The sequence below is a fragment of the Dermacentor variabilis genome, chromosome 3 (assembly GCF_050947875.1).
Source record: "Dermacentor variabilis isolate Ectoservices chromosome 3, ASM5094787v1, whole genome shotgun sequence".
NCBI lineage: Eukaryota > Metazoa > Arthropoda > Arachnida > Ixodida > Ixodidae > Dermacentor > Dermacentor variabilis.
In genome coordinates, this window is record NC_134570.1 from 34,959,727 (window position 1) to 34,978,210 (window position 18,484).

The 18,484-nt window shown below is 48.3% G+C and overlaps 2 protein-coding genes across 5 annotated transcripts in view; one reads left to right on the plus strand and one right to left on the minus strand.

The window, feature by feature from the left end:
• Nucleotides 1-18,484, plus strand: part of Plod (procollagen lysyl hydroxylase) — a 204,952-nt gene that overhangs the window by 61,515 nt on the left and 124,953 nt on the right. The gene's annotated exons all lie outside the window — the stretch shown is intronic.
• LOC142575404 (immunoglobulin domain-containing protein oig-4-like) overlaps nt 1-18,484 on the minus strand; it is a 417,771-nt gene that overhangs the window by 3,557 nt on the left and 395,730 nt on the right. For both annotated transcript variants that reach the window (XM_075684760.1, XM_075684761.1), the window contains 2 exons: nt 10,400-10,700; nt 257-406 (listed from right to left, as the gene is read on the minus strand). In XM_075684760.1, coding sequence (XP_075540875.1) covers nt 257-406; nt 10,400-10,585 — 336 coding nt within the window. In that variant the 5' untranslated portion in view covers nt 10,586-10,700. The remainder of the gene's footprint in view (nt 1-256; nt 407-10,399; nt 10,701-18,484) is intronic.

Sequence of the window (18,484 nt, forward strand, 5' to 3'; positions counted from 1 at the left end):
AGTTACATAAAAGTCCAGGTGATACAAAGGCTCATGTGGTGTCATCAACTGGACATCAACCTCCCATAGTAACAAATCCTTCACATCTTAACAGTAACATTGCTTTTCTGCATAAGTGTAGATGTGTAAGCATCCATGTATTCATAAGCCACGTTGTGGGTGCTTTAGTCTGTGGTCTTGCACCTTCCTCTTGTGCCGGAACTCTGTGTAGTGAGGACATATTGAAATATACATAGTAGCACAAATTGGAACGTACCTGCATGTACGGGTGTGCGAATATCTCGATGCCATCCTTGTACCAAGTGATGCGGGGCCGAGGTACGCCACGTGCCACACAGATGAACACGATCTTGTGGCCCAGAAAGAACTCGTAGTCGAAGTGCGATGCCTTCTCTATCTGGGCACCCTGCACGTGCCCCACATAATGCTGTATTGCAGTAACCGTGTTGTCATTAGAGGTTGTGTTGTCTATTTTTTTTTTTTTGGTGTGAGGGTAGTTTATCACATCATCCTGCTAGTGAAACACATTCATGTAAGCTCAAGGAATGTTTGGTGGGTGAGGGAGAGATAGGTCGTGATGCAAAATGGGAGGTGTAAACTTGTGCTTAGGCATGTGTGACACATTACACCATCACCGGCCTGCAATGTTTAACATTCTACTACCAGAAATACTTGTTCGTCACATCAATGTGGTGCACGACTCTTCATTATAGACCAATTGGTCAAATTTATTAATGAAATAACTATATTTATTCAATCTTTCTGCCAAACTTATGGCACGGTTATGAGAGATGTGCGCAAGAAAACTAGTAACGCAATTACAAAAGGCGTTACTCGGCGCTAGGAGGTAAAGAGTGCATTGAAGAAGTAGGCAGGCAGATTTCCTTGTCTTTAAGCGGGTATGAAAAGATGGCGCGGACGTGACGTCATGCTCGAGCGCCGTCCATAGCACGAAGACGGTGCGATGTCACACGGAGCATCACAATTGATTCCTGCGCGTTTTCTTTAATTTTTGAAACGTTCTGTTGTTCGCATACTCTCATCCCGCAATCCCATCGGATGAAAGGGATGACCGCTGTTCTCGAAACGTGCTAGCTCGGCCACTGGGGACCGAGTAGCTTGGAAAGCCAGAAGCAAACCTCGGGTCGCCCCTCTTGTTGCTTCGAGTGGGCGCAGCGACTAATTAATTTGCGTCCACGGGTATACGTACGCCTCACTACGCTCGAATCTCGGGAGACGCAGCAAAGCGAGTCGAAGAGCCTGAACGACGAAATTCTCCCTCGCAGCTCCCAGAGAGAGTGGACTGCGAAGTGGGCGTTTCTTTTGATTGAGAGAGAAGAGAGAGAGAGAGAGAGAGAGGAATTTTAAGATCGAGTGACCCGCGGGCATTCCTAGGAGAGGAGGTGACAGCCGTACGTGCCGTCGCAACCGGGCGCGAATCGAAACCGGAGCCGTATACGTGTGCTGCCCGCGGGCGTGACCTCCCTCCCTATTTCGTATCTCCCTCTCTCGGTCTAATCAGCGCGCTGCGTTGCTCCTGCGTCGTCCTTTGTGTTGCACGACGCGCGTAGGCTCTTCTTTATGCGTGAGAGTGCATACTACGCGACCGAATCTTCCTTTTATCCTTTCCTTATCCCCAAAGAGAGGCTCTTTTCCCCCGCACTGCCGCCGTCACGCGCGCCTGTTTTCCCGAAAGGGAGTTGGCTGACAGGGAACTCGGGGCTTCGGCTTTCTTCGCCCATTATCTCCCGTCCCGCGGCGCCTCCATTTCTTATTTTTTTACTCGTTTCCCCCCTTTTTCTTTCGTTCGCACCCCTTGTGACGCTAGTTCAGACCTCCCACTGTGGCGTGTTTCCCAACTACCGAATCCTGCCCCCTCGCTTTTTCCTTTTCATTTCCCCGCCCGTGTACCTTAAGTTTCGTCATCAATAGGTCTTCTATGTCGTCTGTCACGGTCAATAAACAACTCCCCGTAGTCAGCCGTTCTTGGCCGTGTCAGCCACGCATATAGCTGGCCCGTATGTTTACTGCGTGGTGCGTGTTGTTCACCGTTGCCTGCTGCATATTATTGTCTCTCTCTCTCTCGTTACAGCTTCGTCCCGTGCCACTTTGTTCGTCACTATTTTATTTTTCAACGCTTCGTTATTCGCGGATGTCTCTTTCTTCGTGGCCCAACCCATGTTTGTTTTATCTCACTGTGCATTTGTCTCCGTTGCTCACAATATCTTCTCTGCGCCCTCGTTTGTCGCCACCCTTGTTCCCGACGGTTTTGTTGCTCCCATCGTTTCTCGTTCAAGCTGCCCTTTTTGCAATTCTCTCCGTTCGTCTTTCTTTTCTCTCTCTCTCTCGCTTGCAAGCGTGACCTAAAATGCTTTTGCTCCGCGGGACCCGCATGAACGCATTATACCGTATGGCGGTGCAGATGTTTTCTGAGTCACATCTGCAGGCTTCAGTTTTTTATTCCCTTCTTTGCTTACTTATTAGATAAGCGCGTGGAATGGAGATGTTAGCTAACAAGCAGCGTGGTTGCTGGGTGCTAACTCGGTTAGGAAATGCACATCGTGTCTCGACAGGAGTAGAGCTCGGAAGTCGGGTTGCACACTGAAATGCGTCGCACGAAAAGCAATGTGCGTCTGTGCGAGCGCAAAAATTCGGCACTAGTGCTTTGCGCAACGCTAGGACAGCGGAGAAGGCGGAGCGGCCGCAAAGGTCACTGCACGCACCACGTCGACCTCCGGGGAGAGAGAGAGAGAGATAGATAGATAGATAGATAGAGAGATAGAGAGAGAGAGAGAGAGAGAGAGAGAGAGAGAGAGAGAGAGAATTGCATCACATAGAACGCCGCAGGTTGCCGCTGTTCTCGTCTCTGATCTCGAATTCGAGGGCGCGCCAGGCTGTTAGGCTGTTCTTCCTTTTGCTGGCCCAAGGAAACAATGTGTTACGCCCACCGCGGTGACTCATTACGGCGTTCTGCTGCGAGGCCACAGGTTCGGTTGCCACCAGCCGGCGGCGGCAGCGTTTTGACAGGGTTTGTGTGCGAAAACCAAATAACCCCGAGTTGTCAAAGTTTATCTGGAACGCCCCACTTCGGCGTGTTTCGTAGTTTACGTGTTGGTATGGGGAGTTAAAGTCAATCGATCAACCAGTCGATGAAAAAATCGACTATCAATACTGCACTTATTTGGACTAATTCGTGAGACATAAATTGCATATACATATATTCATACAACTCGAACTGACCCGTCGCATCTCTCGGATCTTGTCTTTATTTGCATGCGCTCCGTTGTATGTACGTGCGCTTTTGTGTTTTCTTTGAGCGTTGCAATAGCTGCGCCATTATCCAAAAGGAAAGAAAGCAACATGCTCTGCAAGTGAGTTCGTTTACGCGTATATACACCCGTAGCGAACACCTAGTGTTGCGGAACGCTAGGTGGTCTTGCAGCCGGTGCGGACGCAATAGCTGTCTCTGAATGGCATGTTATCCACAGCGAAGATAACGAAGGTTACGTTGTGAATTAGCTTTATAGTGTTCTCTTCGTTCTGTTCAGTGTTTCCACTCCACGCTCTGACGTAATGTGATTCACAGTATAGTAACAGTCACGGTATACTAACTTTACTGCCTTTGAGCAGAGGCTGTACACTGGCCTATAGCCAGCAGAAACGATTTACGTATGTGTACCGTGCCACGAATGAAGACTTTTTTCACGGCACCGCCGCTGTTACCTTTCTTCTTTTTTTGCGTCTTCCTCTGACGTGTTTCACTAAGCGTCCGTTAACCCTTAATTCGCCGCGGTTTTTCACTTTAGGTTGCATGCTCTCGGAGGTGCGATCTTCCGGCAAGGCGGTATCCGCAATTTGTAAGCTTCCCCGCCTCGCGTTTGTCCTATCTTTCTTTCTTCGTGTTGCTCTTCCGGCATTTCCAGCGCGCACCGCGGCGGATTCGGCGAATGGAACGGTGCACCCATTAGTGACCGCAGAGCGAAGGCTCCGCCGCTCGTAAGATCGCGCCTTGTTTCGCGGCCTGTTTTTGCTTTCTTTCTCCTTGCACGCCCTTTATACGGTATGTTGGGAGCAACTCTTCCAGCGAAAAAAGAAAATTGAGAAATGAAGGTAAATTGATGTACTCCGCTGGGGAAATGAAGGAGAACGAAGAGCACTTAGACGACAAATTAAGGGCCGGAAATGAACTTTTCTTTCGCTCGACGAAGCTCTCCTCTTTGTCGGTGTTATTACTACATTTTCATTTTCTTATCTTCCGGCAGCTGTTGCTGCAGCACATTCGCTACGACCGACTGTATCTACGAGGAGAGTACCGGTGTGGCAGCGCGCCGTATGAGAGTTTTAGGCCGCGCCCTTCTAACGTAATTTCAGACGTTGTTTTATATTTACTGCGCCGCTGGTTCCTCTTCAGCGTTATGTCATTGGCTAGTCGTGATATCTGCGTCCGGTAGTAATAATAAAGCATTATTTCTCTTTCTCTCTCTATCTCTCTCACTCACGGGCTCTGCTTAGCAGAGTCTCGAGGTATGCTGGTATTTCTTGTTTTTAAGGAAAAGAGGTCTGTGAAGGGGAGAGGGGCAGAACGGCAAAGGCTGAAGAGTACGGTAGGTAATTTTTGGCTCAGAATAATGAAGCAAGCGTTCTTGGAGCAGGCTTAGTAGCGTCGAGAGTATACTTTAAGTGCACCTTTTTAGGAAGGTAGTCTTTGCGTGAAAATAGAGGACACGCACCTGTACTGTAGGAAAAAAAAAACACAACGGAAACCTTTTTTTAAAAGCATAACACACTTCTCTCTGTATTTTGCCTTAAGCAGCTTGGAACACCCCTGCGGTCACGACCTTCGCCATGCGGAGATTATTAATTTGGTCAAGCGGGAGTTTGGTTTGACATTGTTTGGAAGAGAAAGCCTGGTAGCAAACGCTGAATTTGTAACATTCACGAAAGTAACTCGCGGTTACTTACTGAGTATATGTACCGTAAAGCATAATGTGTATTGACATATTCAGGGTGCAAAATAAGTCTCCGAGTCCGAATTAAACATTACTTGCACGTTTATCATGTGCTATATATGCTTCGATGCATGACACTGATGTCAGAAGTAGCTGAATTGAATTCAACTAGAGAATCCAGAATACTTGCTTTTTGGCCCGCAAAGTAACCAGCTTTGCTCAATGTAGCCCTACCAGATGACGCTGATTGATCGCAGGGCCGTTCTTTGAAGGCCGTGCAGAACGAAGCAGCCAGCTGCTTTCGCTGCATAGAAGAATTTCGATGCGGAAAGAGCTAGCATGCTAAATGGCGCAGGAGCTTTTGAGCGAGGCCATACATTTACATAATGACTTTTACAGCTTTGCAGTGAAGTCAGCTGCGCGAAGCTCCTTGCTCACGTTGATGCGTCATCTTCAAAGGAACCGTTGTGAGACAAATAAAGGTAGCAAATGGTGGATGATCGCCACAGCGAGCACGAACCGCACTGAATACTTCTACACCTTCTTCCCCTCTACACGAAAATGTTTGTTTGGACATCACCGTTCGCACAAACGAGATCGTTAATGCGACCAGCAGTGACATTGGGGCTGCCCATTGCCGCTCTTACGCGCCAGGAACGCGCTTTCTCCGAGTGGCCACGGGTTGGATATGATGACCTCTGGTATTATATATAACTAGACAAGCGAGCTACAGCGCACATGACTGCGTTGTTCTGGCGATTAATTAGTTCCGCCGTCATCGGCAATAGAAGTTTCCGGTTTGCATGCAGAGTTGTTATTAATTCCTATACGTTTCTTCCTTTTGCACCGAGTAAGAAAAAGCTCGATGGGGCGCCGATGGCAAATATTCATCAGTAAGAGTTCCCACATGTAACATTTCGGTTTCTGCGAGTGCTTGCCAGTGAACCAATTATCGTAAAGGCCATTCACGCCATCTAGCGAAGCGACGTTTCTACGTTCGAGCCCTTTGTCGATAGGTTACAAAATTTTTCATTATTGAGGCCACCTATAGTGGGCTGAAGTACATCCCGGAGTGACCACCTCGCCATATACGAAAAAAAAAGCAGATAAAATTTAGCCCGGTCCCAGTTGGTTTTCGACAGCGAACCGGCGGTTCCACTGTATAGCGTTGTGAAACAATGACGCCCCCCCCCCCCCCCCTCCACCCAGCCTCCAGAAGCCACTTGAGCTCAGGAGAGCCTGACAGCATGAGAAGAGACCGGAGGTTGATCTGCCCTGCGAGGGTAGATATTGCGTCCCCATCGTCGGACGGAAGAATAGCGTTGCATATACGGGGGTCCAAACAGCAAGAGCAGTAGTGCTCACGGCACCGGAGGTAGCAGGGAGGGGTAGGGCGAAGGGGAAAAGCGGCGATATAGTATTGCACCCCAGGGCACGAGGGAAAAAAGGGGCCAATCTCGGCGCCCCCGGCGGCCCAGCGGTGATCAGGACCGTATTTAGTGGAGCCGGCCGAGTTCTCGGGCGCGTCACTCACTCGTTCGTCGCCTTGGGCGGCGGTGTAACAAAAGCGCCGCCTGTTTTTTTCCTTTTTTGTTTTTCTTTTTCCCGGTAGCTCCCTCAACACCCGCTGGTGTCCCTGTTCCCTCTTACTGTGACTCTCCCTGTTGTTCTAGCTCCCTGCGTTGTCGGTGCGCCAGCGGCATACCTGCTTTTGCCTCGATTGCCTCTCGAACGAGGATAGAGGAGGTAGGAAGAGGGCGCGGAATTCTAGGGATAAAAAAGGACGAAAGAAAAGCAAAGAGGGGAGCGTGGGGAGCACTTCTCTCCTCCCCCCTCCCTCCTCCGCCTTCCATGAAAGATGGTTCCTGCCGGAGGTGCGACATCTGGGCGTAGTGTTTTACGGGAACGACCGTATACTTAGTCTGTCTCTCATTGCTTGTTTTCCCCCACTTTTTTTCTTTGTTGGCTTTTGTGCGTTTTCACCCTCTCACTTGTTTCAACTTCCGGTTTTATTGTGATCCCTTGCTCGATACGTAAACGTTTTTTTCCCCCTTTACTTCTCAGTTTGTTCTTCGTCTTTTTCTTTCTTTTTTCCCTCTTTTTCGTCGTTTCATCGACGCCGCGCGCCCGTAAAGGTCCCGTTTTCTCTGCGACGGCGTATACCACGGTCCCTAATGAGACAGTTCGTTTCTCCTCCCTGCTTCATCGTTCCGCGGGAGTTTGTTTTGCTTTTGGTTTTGACTTTTTATTTTTTTGCTTGCCCAGAGCGGCGACGTGGCTGTTTGGAGAGCCGGACTCTCCCGGGGAACGAACGACCGTGATGACAGCGGGCGTATGCCGGGGGTATCAGAGCGGAAGGCTGGAGCGGGTAAGGGAAGGGAGAAAGAAAGGGGGCAGGCGACGTCGTAATTCGGCCACTTTCGAGTGAAGCTGCAGTGTTTTACGATTTTTATTGCGCCCGTTAGCAAAACGTTGAAGGACTCGGTTCTTTTTGGTTGGTTGAATGTTTTCCCGCATTTGTCGCTTTTTTTTATTTTTCTCAGTTTTTCCTCGGCCGAACGTTCGTTCCAGGGGGTAGGGCGGGGGGGGGGGGGGGGGTCGGGAGGTCAGGGGGTACTTTGCGGCGAGTAAAACATTTTATTCGCTCTTGCCCATAAAGGGGGAAAGGTGTCAGCACAGGTCTAGCGCGAGGGGAGGGGGAGGTTGTTGAGGAGCGAGAGGGTGATGACCCTATTAAGCCATTATTTCTCCGTTCGAGATTTCCTTCATTACGCTCAACTCCTGTTTTTATCCGCCTCCGTCACCGCGGAACGGGAACCATTATTCTTTTTTTTTTGTCTTTCATGTAGTTATACTTGCTTTTATGTACTTCTATCGACGCTGTGGTGAATGCACGGAAGCATTTTCTTTTCTTTCTTTCTTTTTGCTGCTGTTTCCCTGATGACCAGAAATTGTTGATGGAGATGGGCCTAGATGTCGTAAGGTTTTTGGAAGTGCATGACGCCTCTAGACGCTTTAATAGGAGCTCTTGCGAAATATGTGTCAGAAACATCCGTGGCCCCTGCTGACCAGCGAGTACACTTGCTTTTGGCGGCTCTTCACATTTTGGGGCCCGCCCCGAGGTGTTATAGTAGCGCTGCGCTGCTGGCTTAGACCAGCCTTTGTGCGCCTATTTGTCGAGAGCGGGCGTTTTACTCTGTGACCTCCTGGGCGGCTTCGTTGTGAGTGCGGGGCCAAACGAGCGAACTTTCTTCGTTTTCATGCCAGGAGAAAAGCAAGAAGCACAAACCATGAGGTTGTGTTTGAGGAACCATACCATAATGGGAAAGTTAGACTAATAAAACATAAAGGGGGTGGGGGGGTGGGGGTGGAGGAGAACAGTGTATGAATGCAGCAGAAAATAAGTTTATTAAAAAAGGATGAGGGAGTCGAATGCGAACTGAAAATTATATGAATGATTGTTCCCTTTATGAGACGAAGCGATAAAAGACATATGCAGATGCATTTTCTCTCTTGCGTAAGTGGATTTCGAGGGAGGAAAGCTTTGTTCTCTATGCGTACAAACCTTCCAAGCGGTAACGGTGCTGCGCGAATCTAATTCACGATGACAAAAGAAAAAGTGCACGGAATCTATTGTGGACAAATGAAACGCGAGCACGAACGCAGTTCAGTCGCGAACAGAAAAGGTTAAAGCATCTCGTTGATGGATTTTGCTTGAAAGCGGCAGTTTGCATTCCAAGAAAACGAACGGCGTATCGCACATTTAAGTTCTAATCAAGCGTAGTAATTCATAGCCTACTTCAAGCAGATTCTTACGATTCTGCTGTTCTGATTCGAGTTTTCCAGTTTGGTCTTAATTTGTTCGTTATATTAAAGACAGGGCAAAGCAGCGGACTTTTTTGGTCGAAGTACTGGCAAACGACGATATGGGTTCGAATGGTGAGGGTTAGGCTGGACCGAAATAAAATTATTTCACTCACTCATGCACTTACCGGGGTCAGGTGCAGCTGGAGATCGCTATTGTTCGGAAATCCCTTACGCCTTTGTCCTAAATAAATTACATTGGCACTGATGGGGGTTCAGACGTTTGAGAGTTTTTCAATCAACGTATATTCGCAACAAGATGAGACTTGTGTCTGCTGCAGAAAAATCCGGAGACAACTCGGCACATTCTAAAGGAATGCCAAGATATCCATCGATAACTGTAAGGAACGTCCACCTTCATGAAACGCCGTAGTTCAAAGCTGATGGTAGCGTCAACTTGTCAGCGGTGTAGACAAGCAAGAGACGATTCGAGTATTGGTGAAAAGATAAAATGAATAAAAGCAGGGAAGAGATGGGGACGGCATTGTCAGAGGCATATAGGTAACTTTTCGAGAGATCTAATGGTACCTTGCGGCAGAATTCTAGGTCATGATATCAATATCATCGTTATCATCATCAGCCTATATTTATATGCACGGCAGGACAAAGGCCTCTCCCAGCGATCTGCAATTACCCCTGTCTTGCACTAGCTGATTCCAACTTGCGCCTGCAAATTTATGAATTTCATCACCTCACCTAATTTTCTGCCGTCCTCGACTGCACTTCCCTTCTCTTGGCACCCATTCTGTAACTATAATGGTCCACTGGTTATTTTCCCTACGCAATACATGGCTTGCACAACTCCATTTTTTGTTCTCTTAATGACAACCAGAATATCGGCTATCGCCGTTTGATCTCTGATGCGCATCGCTCTCTTCCTGTCTCTTAACGTTACGCCTAACATTTTTCGTTCCATCGCTCTTTGCGCAGCCCTTAACTTCCTCTTGTGTTTCTTTGTTAACCTCCAAGTTTCTGCACCATATGTTAGCTCCGATAGAATGCAATGATTGTACACTTTTATTTTCAATAACAGTGGTAAGCCCTCATTCATGATTTGGTAATGCCTGCCGTATGCACTCCAACCCATTTTTATTCTGTAAATTTTCTTCTCATGACCAGGGTATTCTTCGAGCGATTGACCTAGATAAACGGACTCCTGCACGGACTCCAGAGGCTGACTGGCGATGGTGAATGCTTGTTCTCTTGCCAAGCTATTGAACATTACCTTTACCTTCTGCACATTGATCTTCAGCCCTACACTTACATTTTCTCCGTTAAGGTCATCAATCATTTGTGGCAGCACACCCCCACTGCTGCTGAACAGGACAATGTCGTCTGCAAACCGAAAGTTGTGGAGATGTTTGCTGTTGATCCTAACTCCTAAGCCTTCCCAGTCTATTAGCTCGAATACTTCTTCCGGCGTTACGATACAGTAACGCGTAAGTAGCTCACACAGGCTGGGCACCTATTTGTCGCCGCCCCAATTCAAAAGGGGTTGACATTACTCATCAGCAGGCGTCATTTCCAGGAAAGGGCTTCGTGCGCGGGGTGGTAAGGGCGGGAGTCGTTCGGCGCCCTGCACTCACGTTCGGGTTGTCGTAGTACTCCTTTCGCTTGGGGTGCGTGTAGAAGATGTATCGCGCCGATCCGGAGGAGCGCATGCGGCCCCGGCCTCGCTTGCCTCCGCGGCCTTTGGCGCCCTGCGCCTCGGACAGCAGCAGCGTCAGCGCCACCGCCAGGGCCAGCCAGCACGCCAGGAGCCGCGACGACATGGACCCCCTTGGTTCCTTCCTCGCCTGTCCGGCTGCTTCCTCTTGCTGGGCTGTAGTCGAGCCGCGCGGCTCCCCAGGGGCCGAACCTTTCTCGGGCGCCCCCTTCCCGCTGCACCTGCGAACGAGGCGCGCGTGCATTGTACTCTTATAGCGACTGCAAGGCAAGCGAGCGGTATACGCCAGCGAATCGCCCTCCTCGGCGAAGGCGGACGTGCCCGCCGTTGTAGGAGGAGAACAGGACGCCCATTCGCAAAGGAATTAGAAAGGAGTAGCCGGTGCCACCTAACGACGCCAACATCTCCTAAATATCATGTATCTAAAAAAAAAAAAAAAAGAAAGGAGGCGCACGCACGAGGCGTTGTTGCTTGGAGACAAGATAATCCTCAAAGGATGTGTACATAAAAAAAAAAGTTGGGTGTAGTAGCGGACGTTCAAACGCTGGTCTATGATCTGACGCTCTTGAGTAAGAAATGTTCCGTAGTTACGGACCATTGCTACTTCTCTGCGCTCCTGCGCAGTACATCGACATCAGTTCGGTCGGTCAGTTCAGTCGGTGAGGTGTCATTCATGCGCTTTTGTGTTCCGTCACAGCCTGGAATTCGCTGCGTGGCTGCCCTGCTGTTCACGCGTTACGCTACCGAGCACGTTCTGCGGCAGGAGGTAATGGTGGAACATGGTGGAACGATAACGACCGTGTTAAATTACTGTCGTGCTGTGCTACGTGCTATGGCATGCTATGATACGCCGCCACGGGGCTGTTTCCATTACTTTCCTATGCATATGCCGAAAATATACCTGTAGAAGTGTGGCACAGCAAACAAGTTGTAAAGAGTTCGTTCCCGTTGTGCGCGTTAAGTCGCGCGTGAGAAGGGTGGGTATAGTGCGTGCTTCGCGTGCTTTTTGTGCTGTCCGTATTTCTTTCCAGTGCGCTGGTAAAACGTATACAGTGCAGACGTCTCGTATTCTTTTTATACATGAATGAAACGTCACACGTCGGAGCGAAATTAGGGACATACACGGTAACACTCACTCGTATATTGCAAGAAATGTGACGGACTATTGAAGCCTCTTGACCGTTGTTTTACAGATGTTGTGGTGTTTTATAGAAGCCTGATGCGTGCCATCTGCTCTACGATTAAGTTATTCGTGGCTTTTACGTTCATTGTACCTTTTCCTGTCACGTTCAGCGAATCACTGACCATGCTATTCTATAAAACGTGGCGTGTTAAACGCTTTCCCACCCACTCTCTCTCTCTCTCTCTTGAGAAGAAATGCTGGGTTAGCATACTGTCGCTATTATCGTTTTTTTGCGTCTATGTTCTGAAGCCATTTACTTCACAAAACGCATTTGAGAGGTCCCATTGCAACTCGAACTAAAGGTTACGGACAGGTCGCCGTTCGTTCTCGCTTAGTGGGCATCATCTTCGGCTAATAAAACACAAGCCCCGCTCACACAACTGCGGCCGGCTCGCTTCGAGCGAAGCCAGCGCGCCCTTCAACCAATCTTTGTCCCACCGTCGCCGCGGCCCAGACAGCCGGATGAAGATTGATAGGCCCGAATCGGACCAACGCTTCGCGCAATTATTTTCAATTCCTCTTCGATCCGAGGTCCTCGCTCTCGCTAATGGAGATTTCTCTCCCGTCGTTGTTTTTGCTCTTGCGGCTCTGCCGTACGTATGGGTCTCCGTCGATACGTATTTTTTTTTGTCGCTCTCCTTCGATCCCGTGCACCGACCTTGTTTTGACAGCACTTGAGAATTTCGTCTCTATAACACTTAAGGCGGCGCCGTCGCTTTGTCGAGGGTGCTCTACATTGAAGAAATGAAGGAAGTACGAAAAAAAGGAAAAGAATACAGAATAAATATGATAAGAGAAAGCGTTGTTCTTGAGAACAGTGAAGGAGTGTTTCGGGGCCCGTCGGCTCCGACATATATATAGTAGATATATAGTGCCTCCCCCCTCCTTTCTACTCTGCTTCTGTCCTTCCCCTCCTCCTTTCTTTTCCATCTCTCTCAAAGCGATCGGTCTACTTGAGTTTCTGGGCCAAGCGCGTGCTGCGCATTTTCCCAGAATCGTTGTGCGCCGTTTTGCCAGATGTGAACTCCCGCCGAAGAACATCCTCCATTCGTTTTTGCTCGTACGTGCGAGCATCTGCGCAGTAGAGAATTCAAGCAGCGCGTAGCGCGTCTTCTTATTTGTTACCTGTTCGTTTTTATTTCCTGCGAGGCTGGGAATTCGTTGCGGTGATCTACGTCTTGAAACCGAACGTTACCGAGTGTTTTGGATCTCGGATATTTATTTCGATGCGTCGAAGGAGCAACGTGCTTCAGAGAACGTGACTGAGCTTTCAGATTATATGTATAACGAACTTCTCCGTATCGCCGAAACGACGCGTAAAGAGCATGAGAGCTTAGTAACTGCTCAGGAAATTGTGTTCAAGTGGGTAAGTTTTCAGCTTTGAAGAAAATATAAAGAATATATGGATGGATGGATGGATGGATGGATGGATGGATGGATGGATGGATGGATGGATGGATGGATGGACGGACGGACGGACGGACGGACGGACGGACGGACGGACGGACGGACGGACGGACGGACGGTCTTTGCAGTTCCATGTTTGCCGGTTGTTTGGACGGTCTTTCCAGTTCCATGTTTGCGACCTTGTAAGTGAAGGAACTAATAAATATTTGCTTCGCTAGTCACCACGACGAGGATGAAAGCCTGGAACGCGAAAATGAAACTGCGCACTTCGTAGGTTGTGAAGTTATCAAACTAAGGCATATTGACGTGAGGACACGTACGCCATTTTGTTGCGCTACTCGCAGCTTCGAAGTGACTGTGCTGCTGGAGATAAGTTGACAAGTTGCTAATAAGATAAGTTGCTTGAGATAATCGTTTCACCTTGCTGACTGCGCAAAAGTGTGGCGGCGTCGATGACGTCAGTACATACCACCTATAAGCCAGTGAAATGCCTCCTGACCTGCTCGCCCACTCTCAACCAGTTTTTATGGACGCGATCTGAGATTGTTGTTAGAAACACGCTATCAGTTTGCGTTCAGTTTCGCGTCAGTCGACTTGCCTAGGCCGCGCCGACGCCCTCTGTCGTGCCCTTCGGCGCGGCCTAGGCCAGTCGCGTACGGCGAAACTGAACGCAGACTGAACGCGCGTTTCGAACAACGATCTGAGATCACGCCCATGGTTAGGTTAGATTAGGTCATTACTTTAAGCGCGCACATCAAACACGGACAAAGGAGAGAGATGTAACACGAGCGCTGACTCAAGACTAAAAGCTTATTGCTTACAAACAGTCATGTAAATAGAAAATCTCACACATGCGTGCTGTCGCGCACCGTACATTCCCTCAACCAAAAGCGAAACAAGACAGAGAAGAGCTGTAAAACAAGGTGGTGGGATATTTTAACGCTTAGATACTTCTAAAAAAACTTTTTTCTTGTTGTCTAGTGCGAGTGACGACTGGCTTACGCACCTGTCACCCTATTTATTGATTAGCTAGGTCTCTGAAATGAGGCGGGCATTTTCATTTTTATTTGTCCAGATTACGCGTGTGCGTTTATAACGGGCTTGCAACTGCAAGCTGTCTGTCTTCTTTTGTCCGTGTTTGATGTGCGCGCTGTTAGTAATTATGCGGATGTACCGATTCGCCCGGCTAGTCACCGTACCAGGTTAGGTTAGCTTGAGAAGGCATTGCGTACGCATCTCTCGATGCGATCGAGATATACGTTATAACCGAGCAAGACCGGAATCTATTGTCACTGACTGCGTTGCATGCAGGCCGGTCCGTGTATTAAATGGACGGATCTTGCAAACAGGAAACCGTACTTTCGATTCCAAACCGCGTAATTCGCACACGTGAAAATTAAACTTTTCCCCCAATTTTGTTTTTCGAGTTGTGGTTTGACAGTATTGCATAGCTGTCGGTGAGGTGATTGCGCTGCGCTTTCCAGGCGTTGATGAACTTTCGCAGAGGCCTTAGCGCTCCTAGCAGTGGCGTCGTACACGATCGGGACACTTTCACTGGAAACAGCTGAGAGAGAAGGATTACGGCAAACTAAGTTATCTGTATTGGAGTGTCGATGACATGGTCGTGCGAGACATCGTTTGAGGTGTGATTTGACGGCATGTGTCTGAGCCTCTATGATATACAGGGTGTCCCAGCTAACTTTAGCCAGAGTTCAAAAATGTGCCGATGCGCTCTAAGACGACTCGACCAAATGCATGTTGCTGACTATTGTATGGAGTAGGTCACGCTATTTTTTTTATTCTGCTTAATTGCAGAATTAGTCGGGAATAATTAACCAGCTTCGGAAGCAACGAAGTCAGGCAAATAATTGTTATTATAAAGGTGTAGAGTGCTTTGCAAAACGTCCGATCAAACATTTTCCAACTTTCTATCTATTAGGCATTAATTAGTGTTTTCCCGCTTACTGCAGATGCCCGCGAAATCATAACAATAAAAAAAAAATACCACGTGACATGTCCGTGATTGCAGCGCCGTGACTGCAGCGCTGTGATTTATTCTTAGGTAGTTAAAGAGCAGCTTATTTAGGATGAAAATAAGGACTGGCAATGTAATAAGGAACTCTGTAGCTAAATAAAAACAAGACATCGCTGTGAAAGCGGATTGCGAGCCTTTGTTTGCAACCCGAGTACAGTATCGGCCGAGTAATCCTCAGAGAAATCACAGCGAGCAAGTCAACACCATCGCGAGCGCGCCACCATGAAGACCCAACTGAAAAAATAGTTACTCCGTTTTCAGCACAACGTATAGTTATATTGCTGTGTGGAGGCCCGCTCCTTTTGGAGTCTACAGTTTAATCCTGTAAAGGATGCACCGCCACATTATGACTTGTTTTGCGGCGAAGATTGCCAGTGTGCGCGTGTGCGTGTATGCACGAAGTTCTGTCGCATAATCAAGGCTAGCCTCCAAGCAAACTCTTGGTGTGATTTGATCAAATGTATGAATGATACCAAGGAGTAATTTAGGTCAGTTCTCACGCGCGCATGCACACAAACGCGCATGGGAAAAAGAAACAAAGGAGCACCGATGCTGACGTACGGTAGCCAAGATAGTGTAGAAACAGCAGTACATGACTGTAGTGCAAGAGGGCGGGGATGGACAAGTGCAGGCATATTCACGAAGTTCGCTAGCATATGTTTGGAAGTCGTTCACTGGCGTGCATTTTAGGAAGAATCAGATGCGGCTGTTTTGCTTGGACGTTGACTGGAAGCATGCAAGTAAACTGTTTGCGTGTTTTGAATATTATGGTTATTCTTTAAGAGTGCTTGGGCCTGAGACTTCAGTCGCAAACATTTCAGGGCGCGATAGACGACGTCAACACGCCCACGGACAAGAGGAGTGGTTGGGTTGCTTTCTAAACTTGTCTAGCGTGTCTCCCACGTACACGGTGTTTTCATGGAGGGCGAATAGGAGGAAGCAGCTCAAAGTTACGGCTAACGCTTTGGTGGCGTCGCCTTGTCTCCTCCCTTTCTTACAAATATAAGGGAAGGGGAGCATGGGGGGAGGGGAGTGGGAAGAGTGTGGTTAGTGCGTTTGTAGCTGGCAAACGTCCTTTGTAAAACCTGAAAAGCACCTTAAGATTGAAAGGGTGTGAGTGGGAAGATGCTCGAAAGTGGAAACTCAGCGTGTGCGCTGTGCTGTTTCTCTAGACGTACACATTTCGTGCCCCTCTTGCAGTTAAAACGGGTTTACATGTGATTTAACGCAAACGTTGAGACTTTAGGGCAGCTGAAAGTACTGTAATGATCACAAGCATTTTCCATGCATTTGTGTGCCATTGTTATTGTACTCTATGGCGTAGAAGTCTGAATGGGAAAAATCTGGGCGCGTATTCGCGAAAAAATTCGTACGCACAAACAGAAAAATCTCGCGCAATGCTTTCATTACGGGGTGGTTGAGGGCAGTCATTGAGAATAGTATGGGACGAGGACTTCTTTTTTGTTGGATCTACCGGCACATTGTCGACACAATAGGGGCGTTGTGAAGAGTTCGGGAACGAATCGTTTTCCAAAGTGGAGGAAATGATCGCAGTGGCTGTTCAAAAGGCACCCTTGAACTTTACAACAGTGTGAGGGGAACTCGGGGGGCAAATTAGGGCAGGTTTGATGAGAAATGCCGCTCTTCAAGCCCGTTTCTATATCATAAACTGCCTCATTTTCGGCGCGCACTCTTGACGGTGATTTGAGGTCTCAATACGAAGAGGCCGAAAAAATAATGGTAATAAAGATGTCCCGCTTTCGTAACCATTGATTCACGTAAACTTTCACTTTTTTCTCTTCTTTTTGCCCCCATTTCGTTGTTCCCCGGGTCAGCAGCAATTGAGTTTCGACTCAATGCGCCGAGTGTAATTTGGATCCTTCAATCTTTTGTGATTCGCGGTGACTCTCTAATACACGTCGTGCGATTTTCAAGTATGTGATAGAGTCTCGGAACCGGTATACACAGCATCGTCTGTTGAAAGAACGTAACGCGAATGCGGACAATGCATGATCAAACGTCAGGTCCCCCGGCTTTTTTTTTCTTTCTTTCTTTTTGTTTGAGAACTGTGTTAGGAAAACGAAGAGTGCATGAAGCAAGCTTCGAAAAGAAAAGTAATAAGAAAAGATAGAAAGAAAGAAAAAAATAAGAGAAAGAAACGCGCTATAAAGAGCTTCCTTTGTGTTGCTGCAATGCCTTTGATCACGCCGAGCAAGATGATGTTCGAGGTTTGGGATAGTGCCCGCCGCACTCTAACCCTGCTTTTAAGTGTTCGTTCGAGAAGCTGTTTTCACTTTCTTGTTTGCATTTCTTTTTTTCCTCCCCTATAATTGTTATTTTGGTTTCGCTAGCCCTCGCCCGTGACAAGGCACGATTGGTTGTCAGCCGCACGCGGTCCGTTGCATGTGCGGAAAGTTTGGTCGCACCGCAAAACGTGGGCGAGCGAGGGGGGGGGCGGATTGTGGGGGGCGGGAGGCGTGTTTTTATAACGCATTGAGCCCCGCGGCGTCGTTTGTTGCACCCACACTTTTCACCGCTGTGCCGGGTGCATTGGAAAACACGCATCGGGAGTTTCTTGTGCATTACTTTGAGGCGCGTAGTGTGCGCGAGAGAGCGAGGATTGTTGAAGGAGAGCTAGAGTGCTGCGCTCTCACATTTTTTTTTGTTCTTTGTTGATTTGCAGCGAGATCAGACTCGCGTGTATCCGACGTCCTGAGAAGCTTTTTTCTGAACATGCTTAAGATTGCGATGCGTGCGCGGTAATAATAAGTAACCAATGTGCCTGCGCGTCGTTTTTTGCCGTTCGCAAAAGCTCGGAGGTGTCAACCTGCGAATACTGCTTTTCGTAAAATATTTTACTTGGTAATCTGGCTGCGTTGGGGGTTTTCGGCTCCCCGTGCCTTCCTTTATTTTTATTTCGTGTCGATTTTCTTTTTTCGCTGCGTTGTGAGAGCAGGACCTGTGTCGACAGGGTCTTGTGAACGCGCTTTGTCAGCACAGTGTTCGACAACGCAGTTTACCAGGTTTGTGTGTCTGCTTTTGTGGTACCAGACGAAAGTGTCCGTCGCCACTAAGAGCAACAACAAAAAGGAAGTCAGCGTCGCGTGGCCGCGTGGAAGAGCTAGAAGAGTACCAAGCACACTCAGGGAATTTTCGAAGCGACACAGTGAGGTGTTGCGACAGCGGCTGGGACAAAAAGCCGTTGTCGCACATATTTATATCTGCGAATTATAACCGGTCAGTTCGCTAGGCGTACCCAGTTTGAACGGATTCTCAAGACTGCACCAGTTTCGAGATATTCATTTTCAAGGTGTCCGACGAAATGCACTGGCGTTCCAGCAACTTCCTTTAAGAAAACGCCGTTTTATGCATTGAAGCGC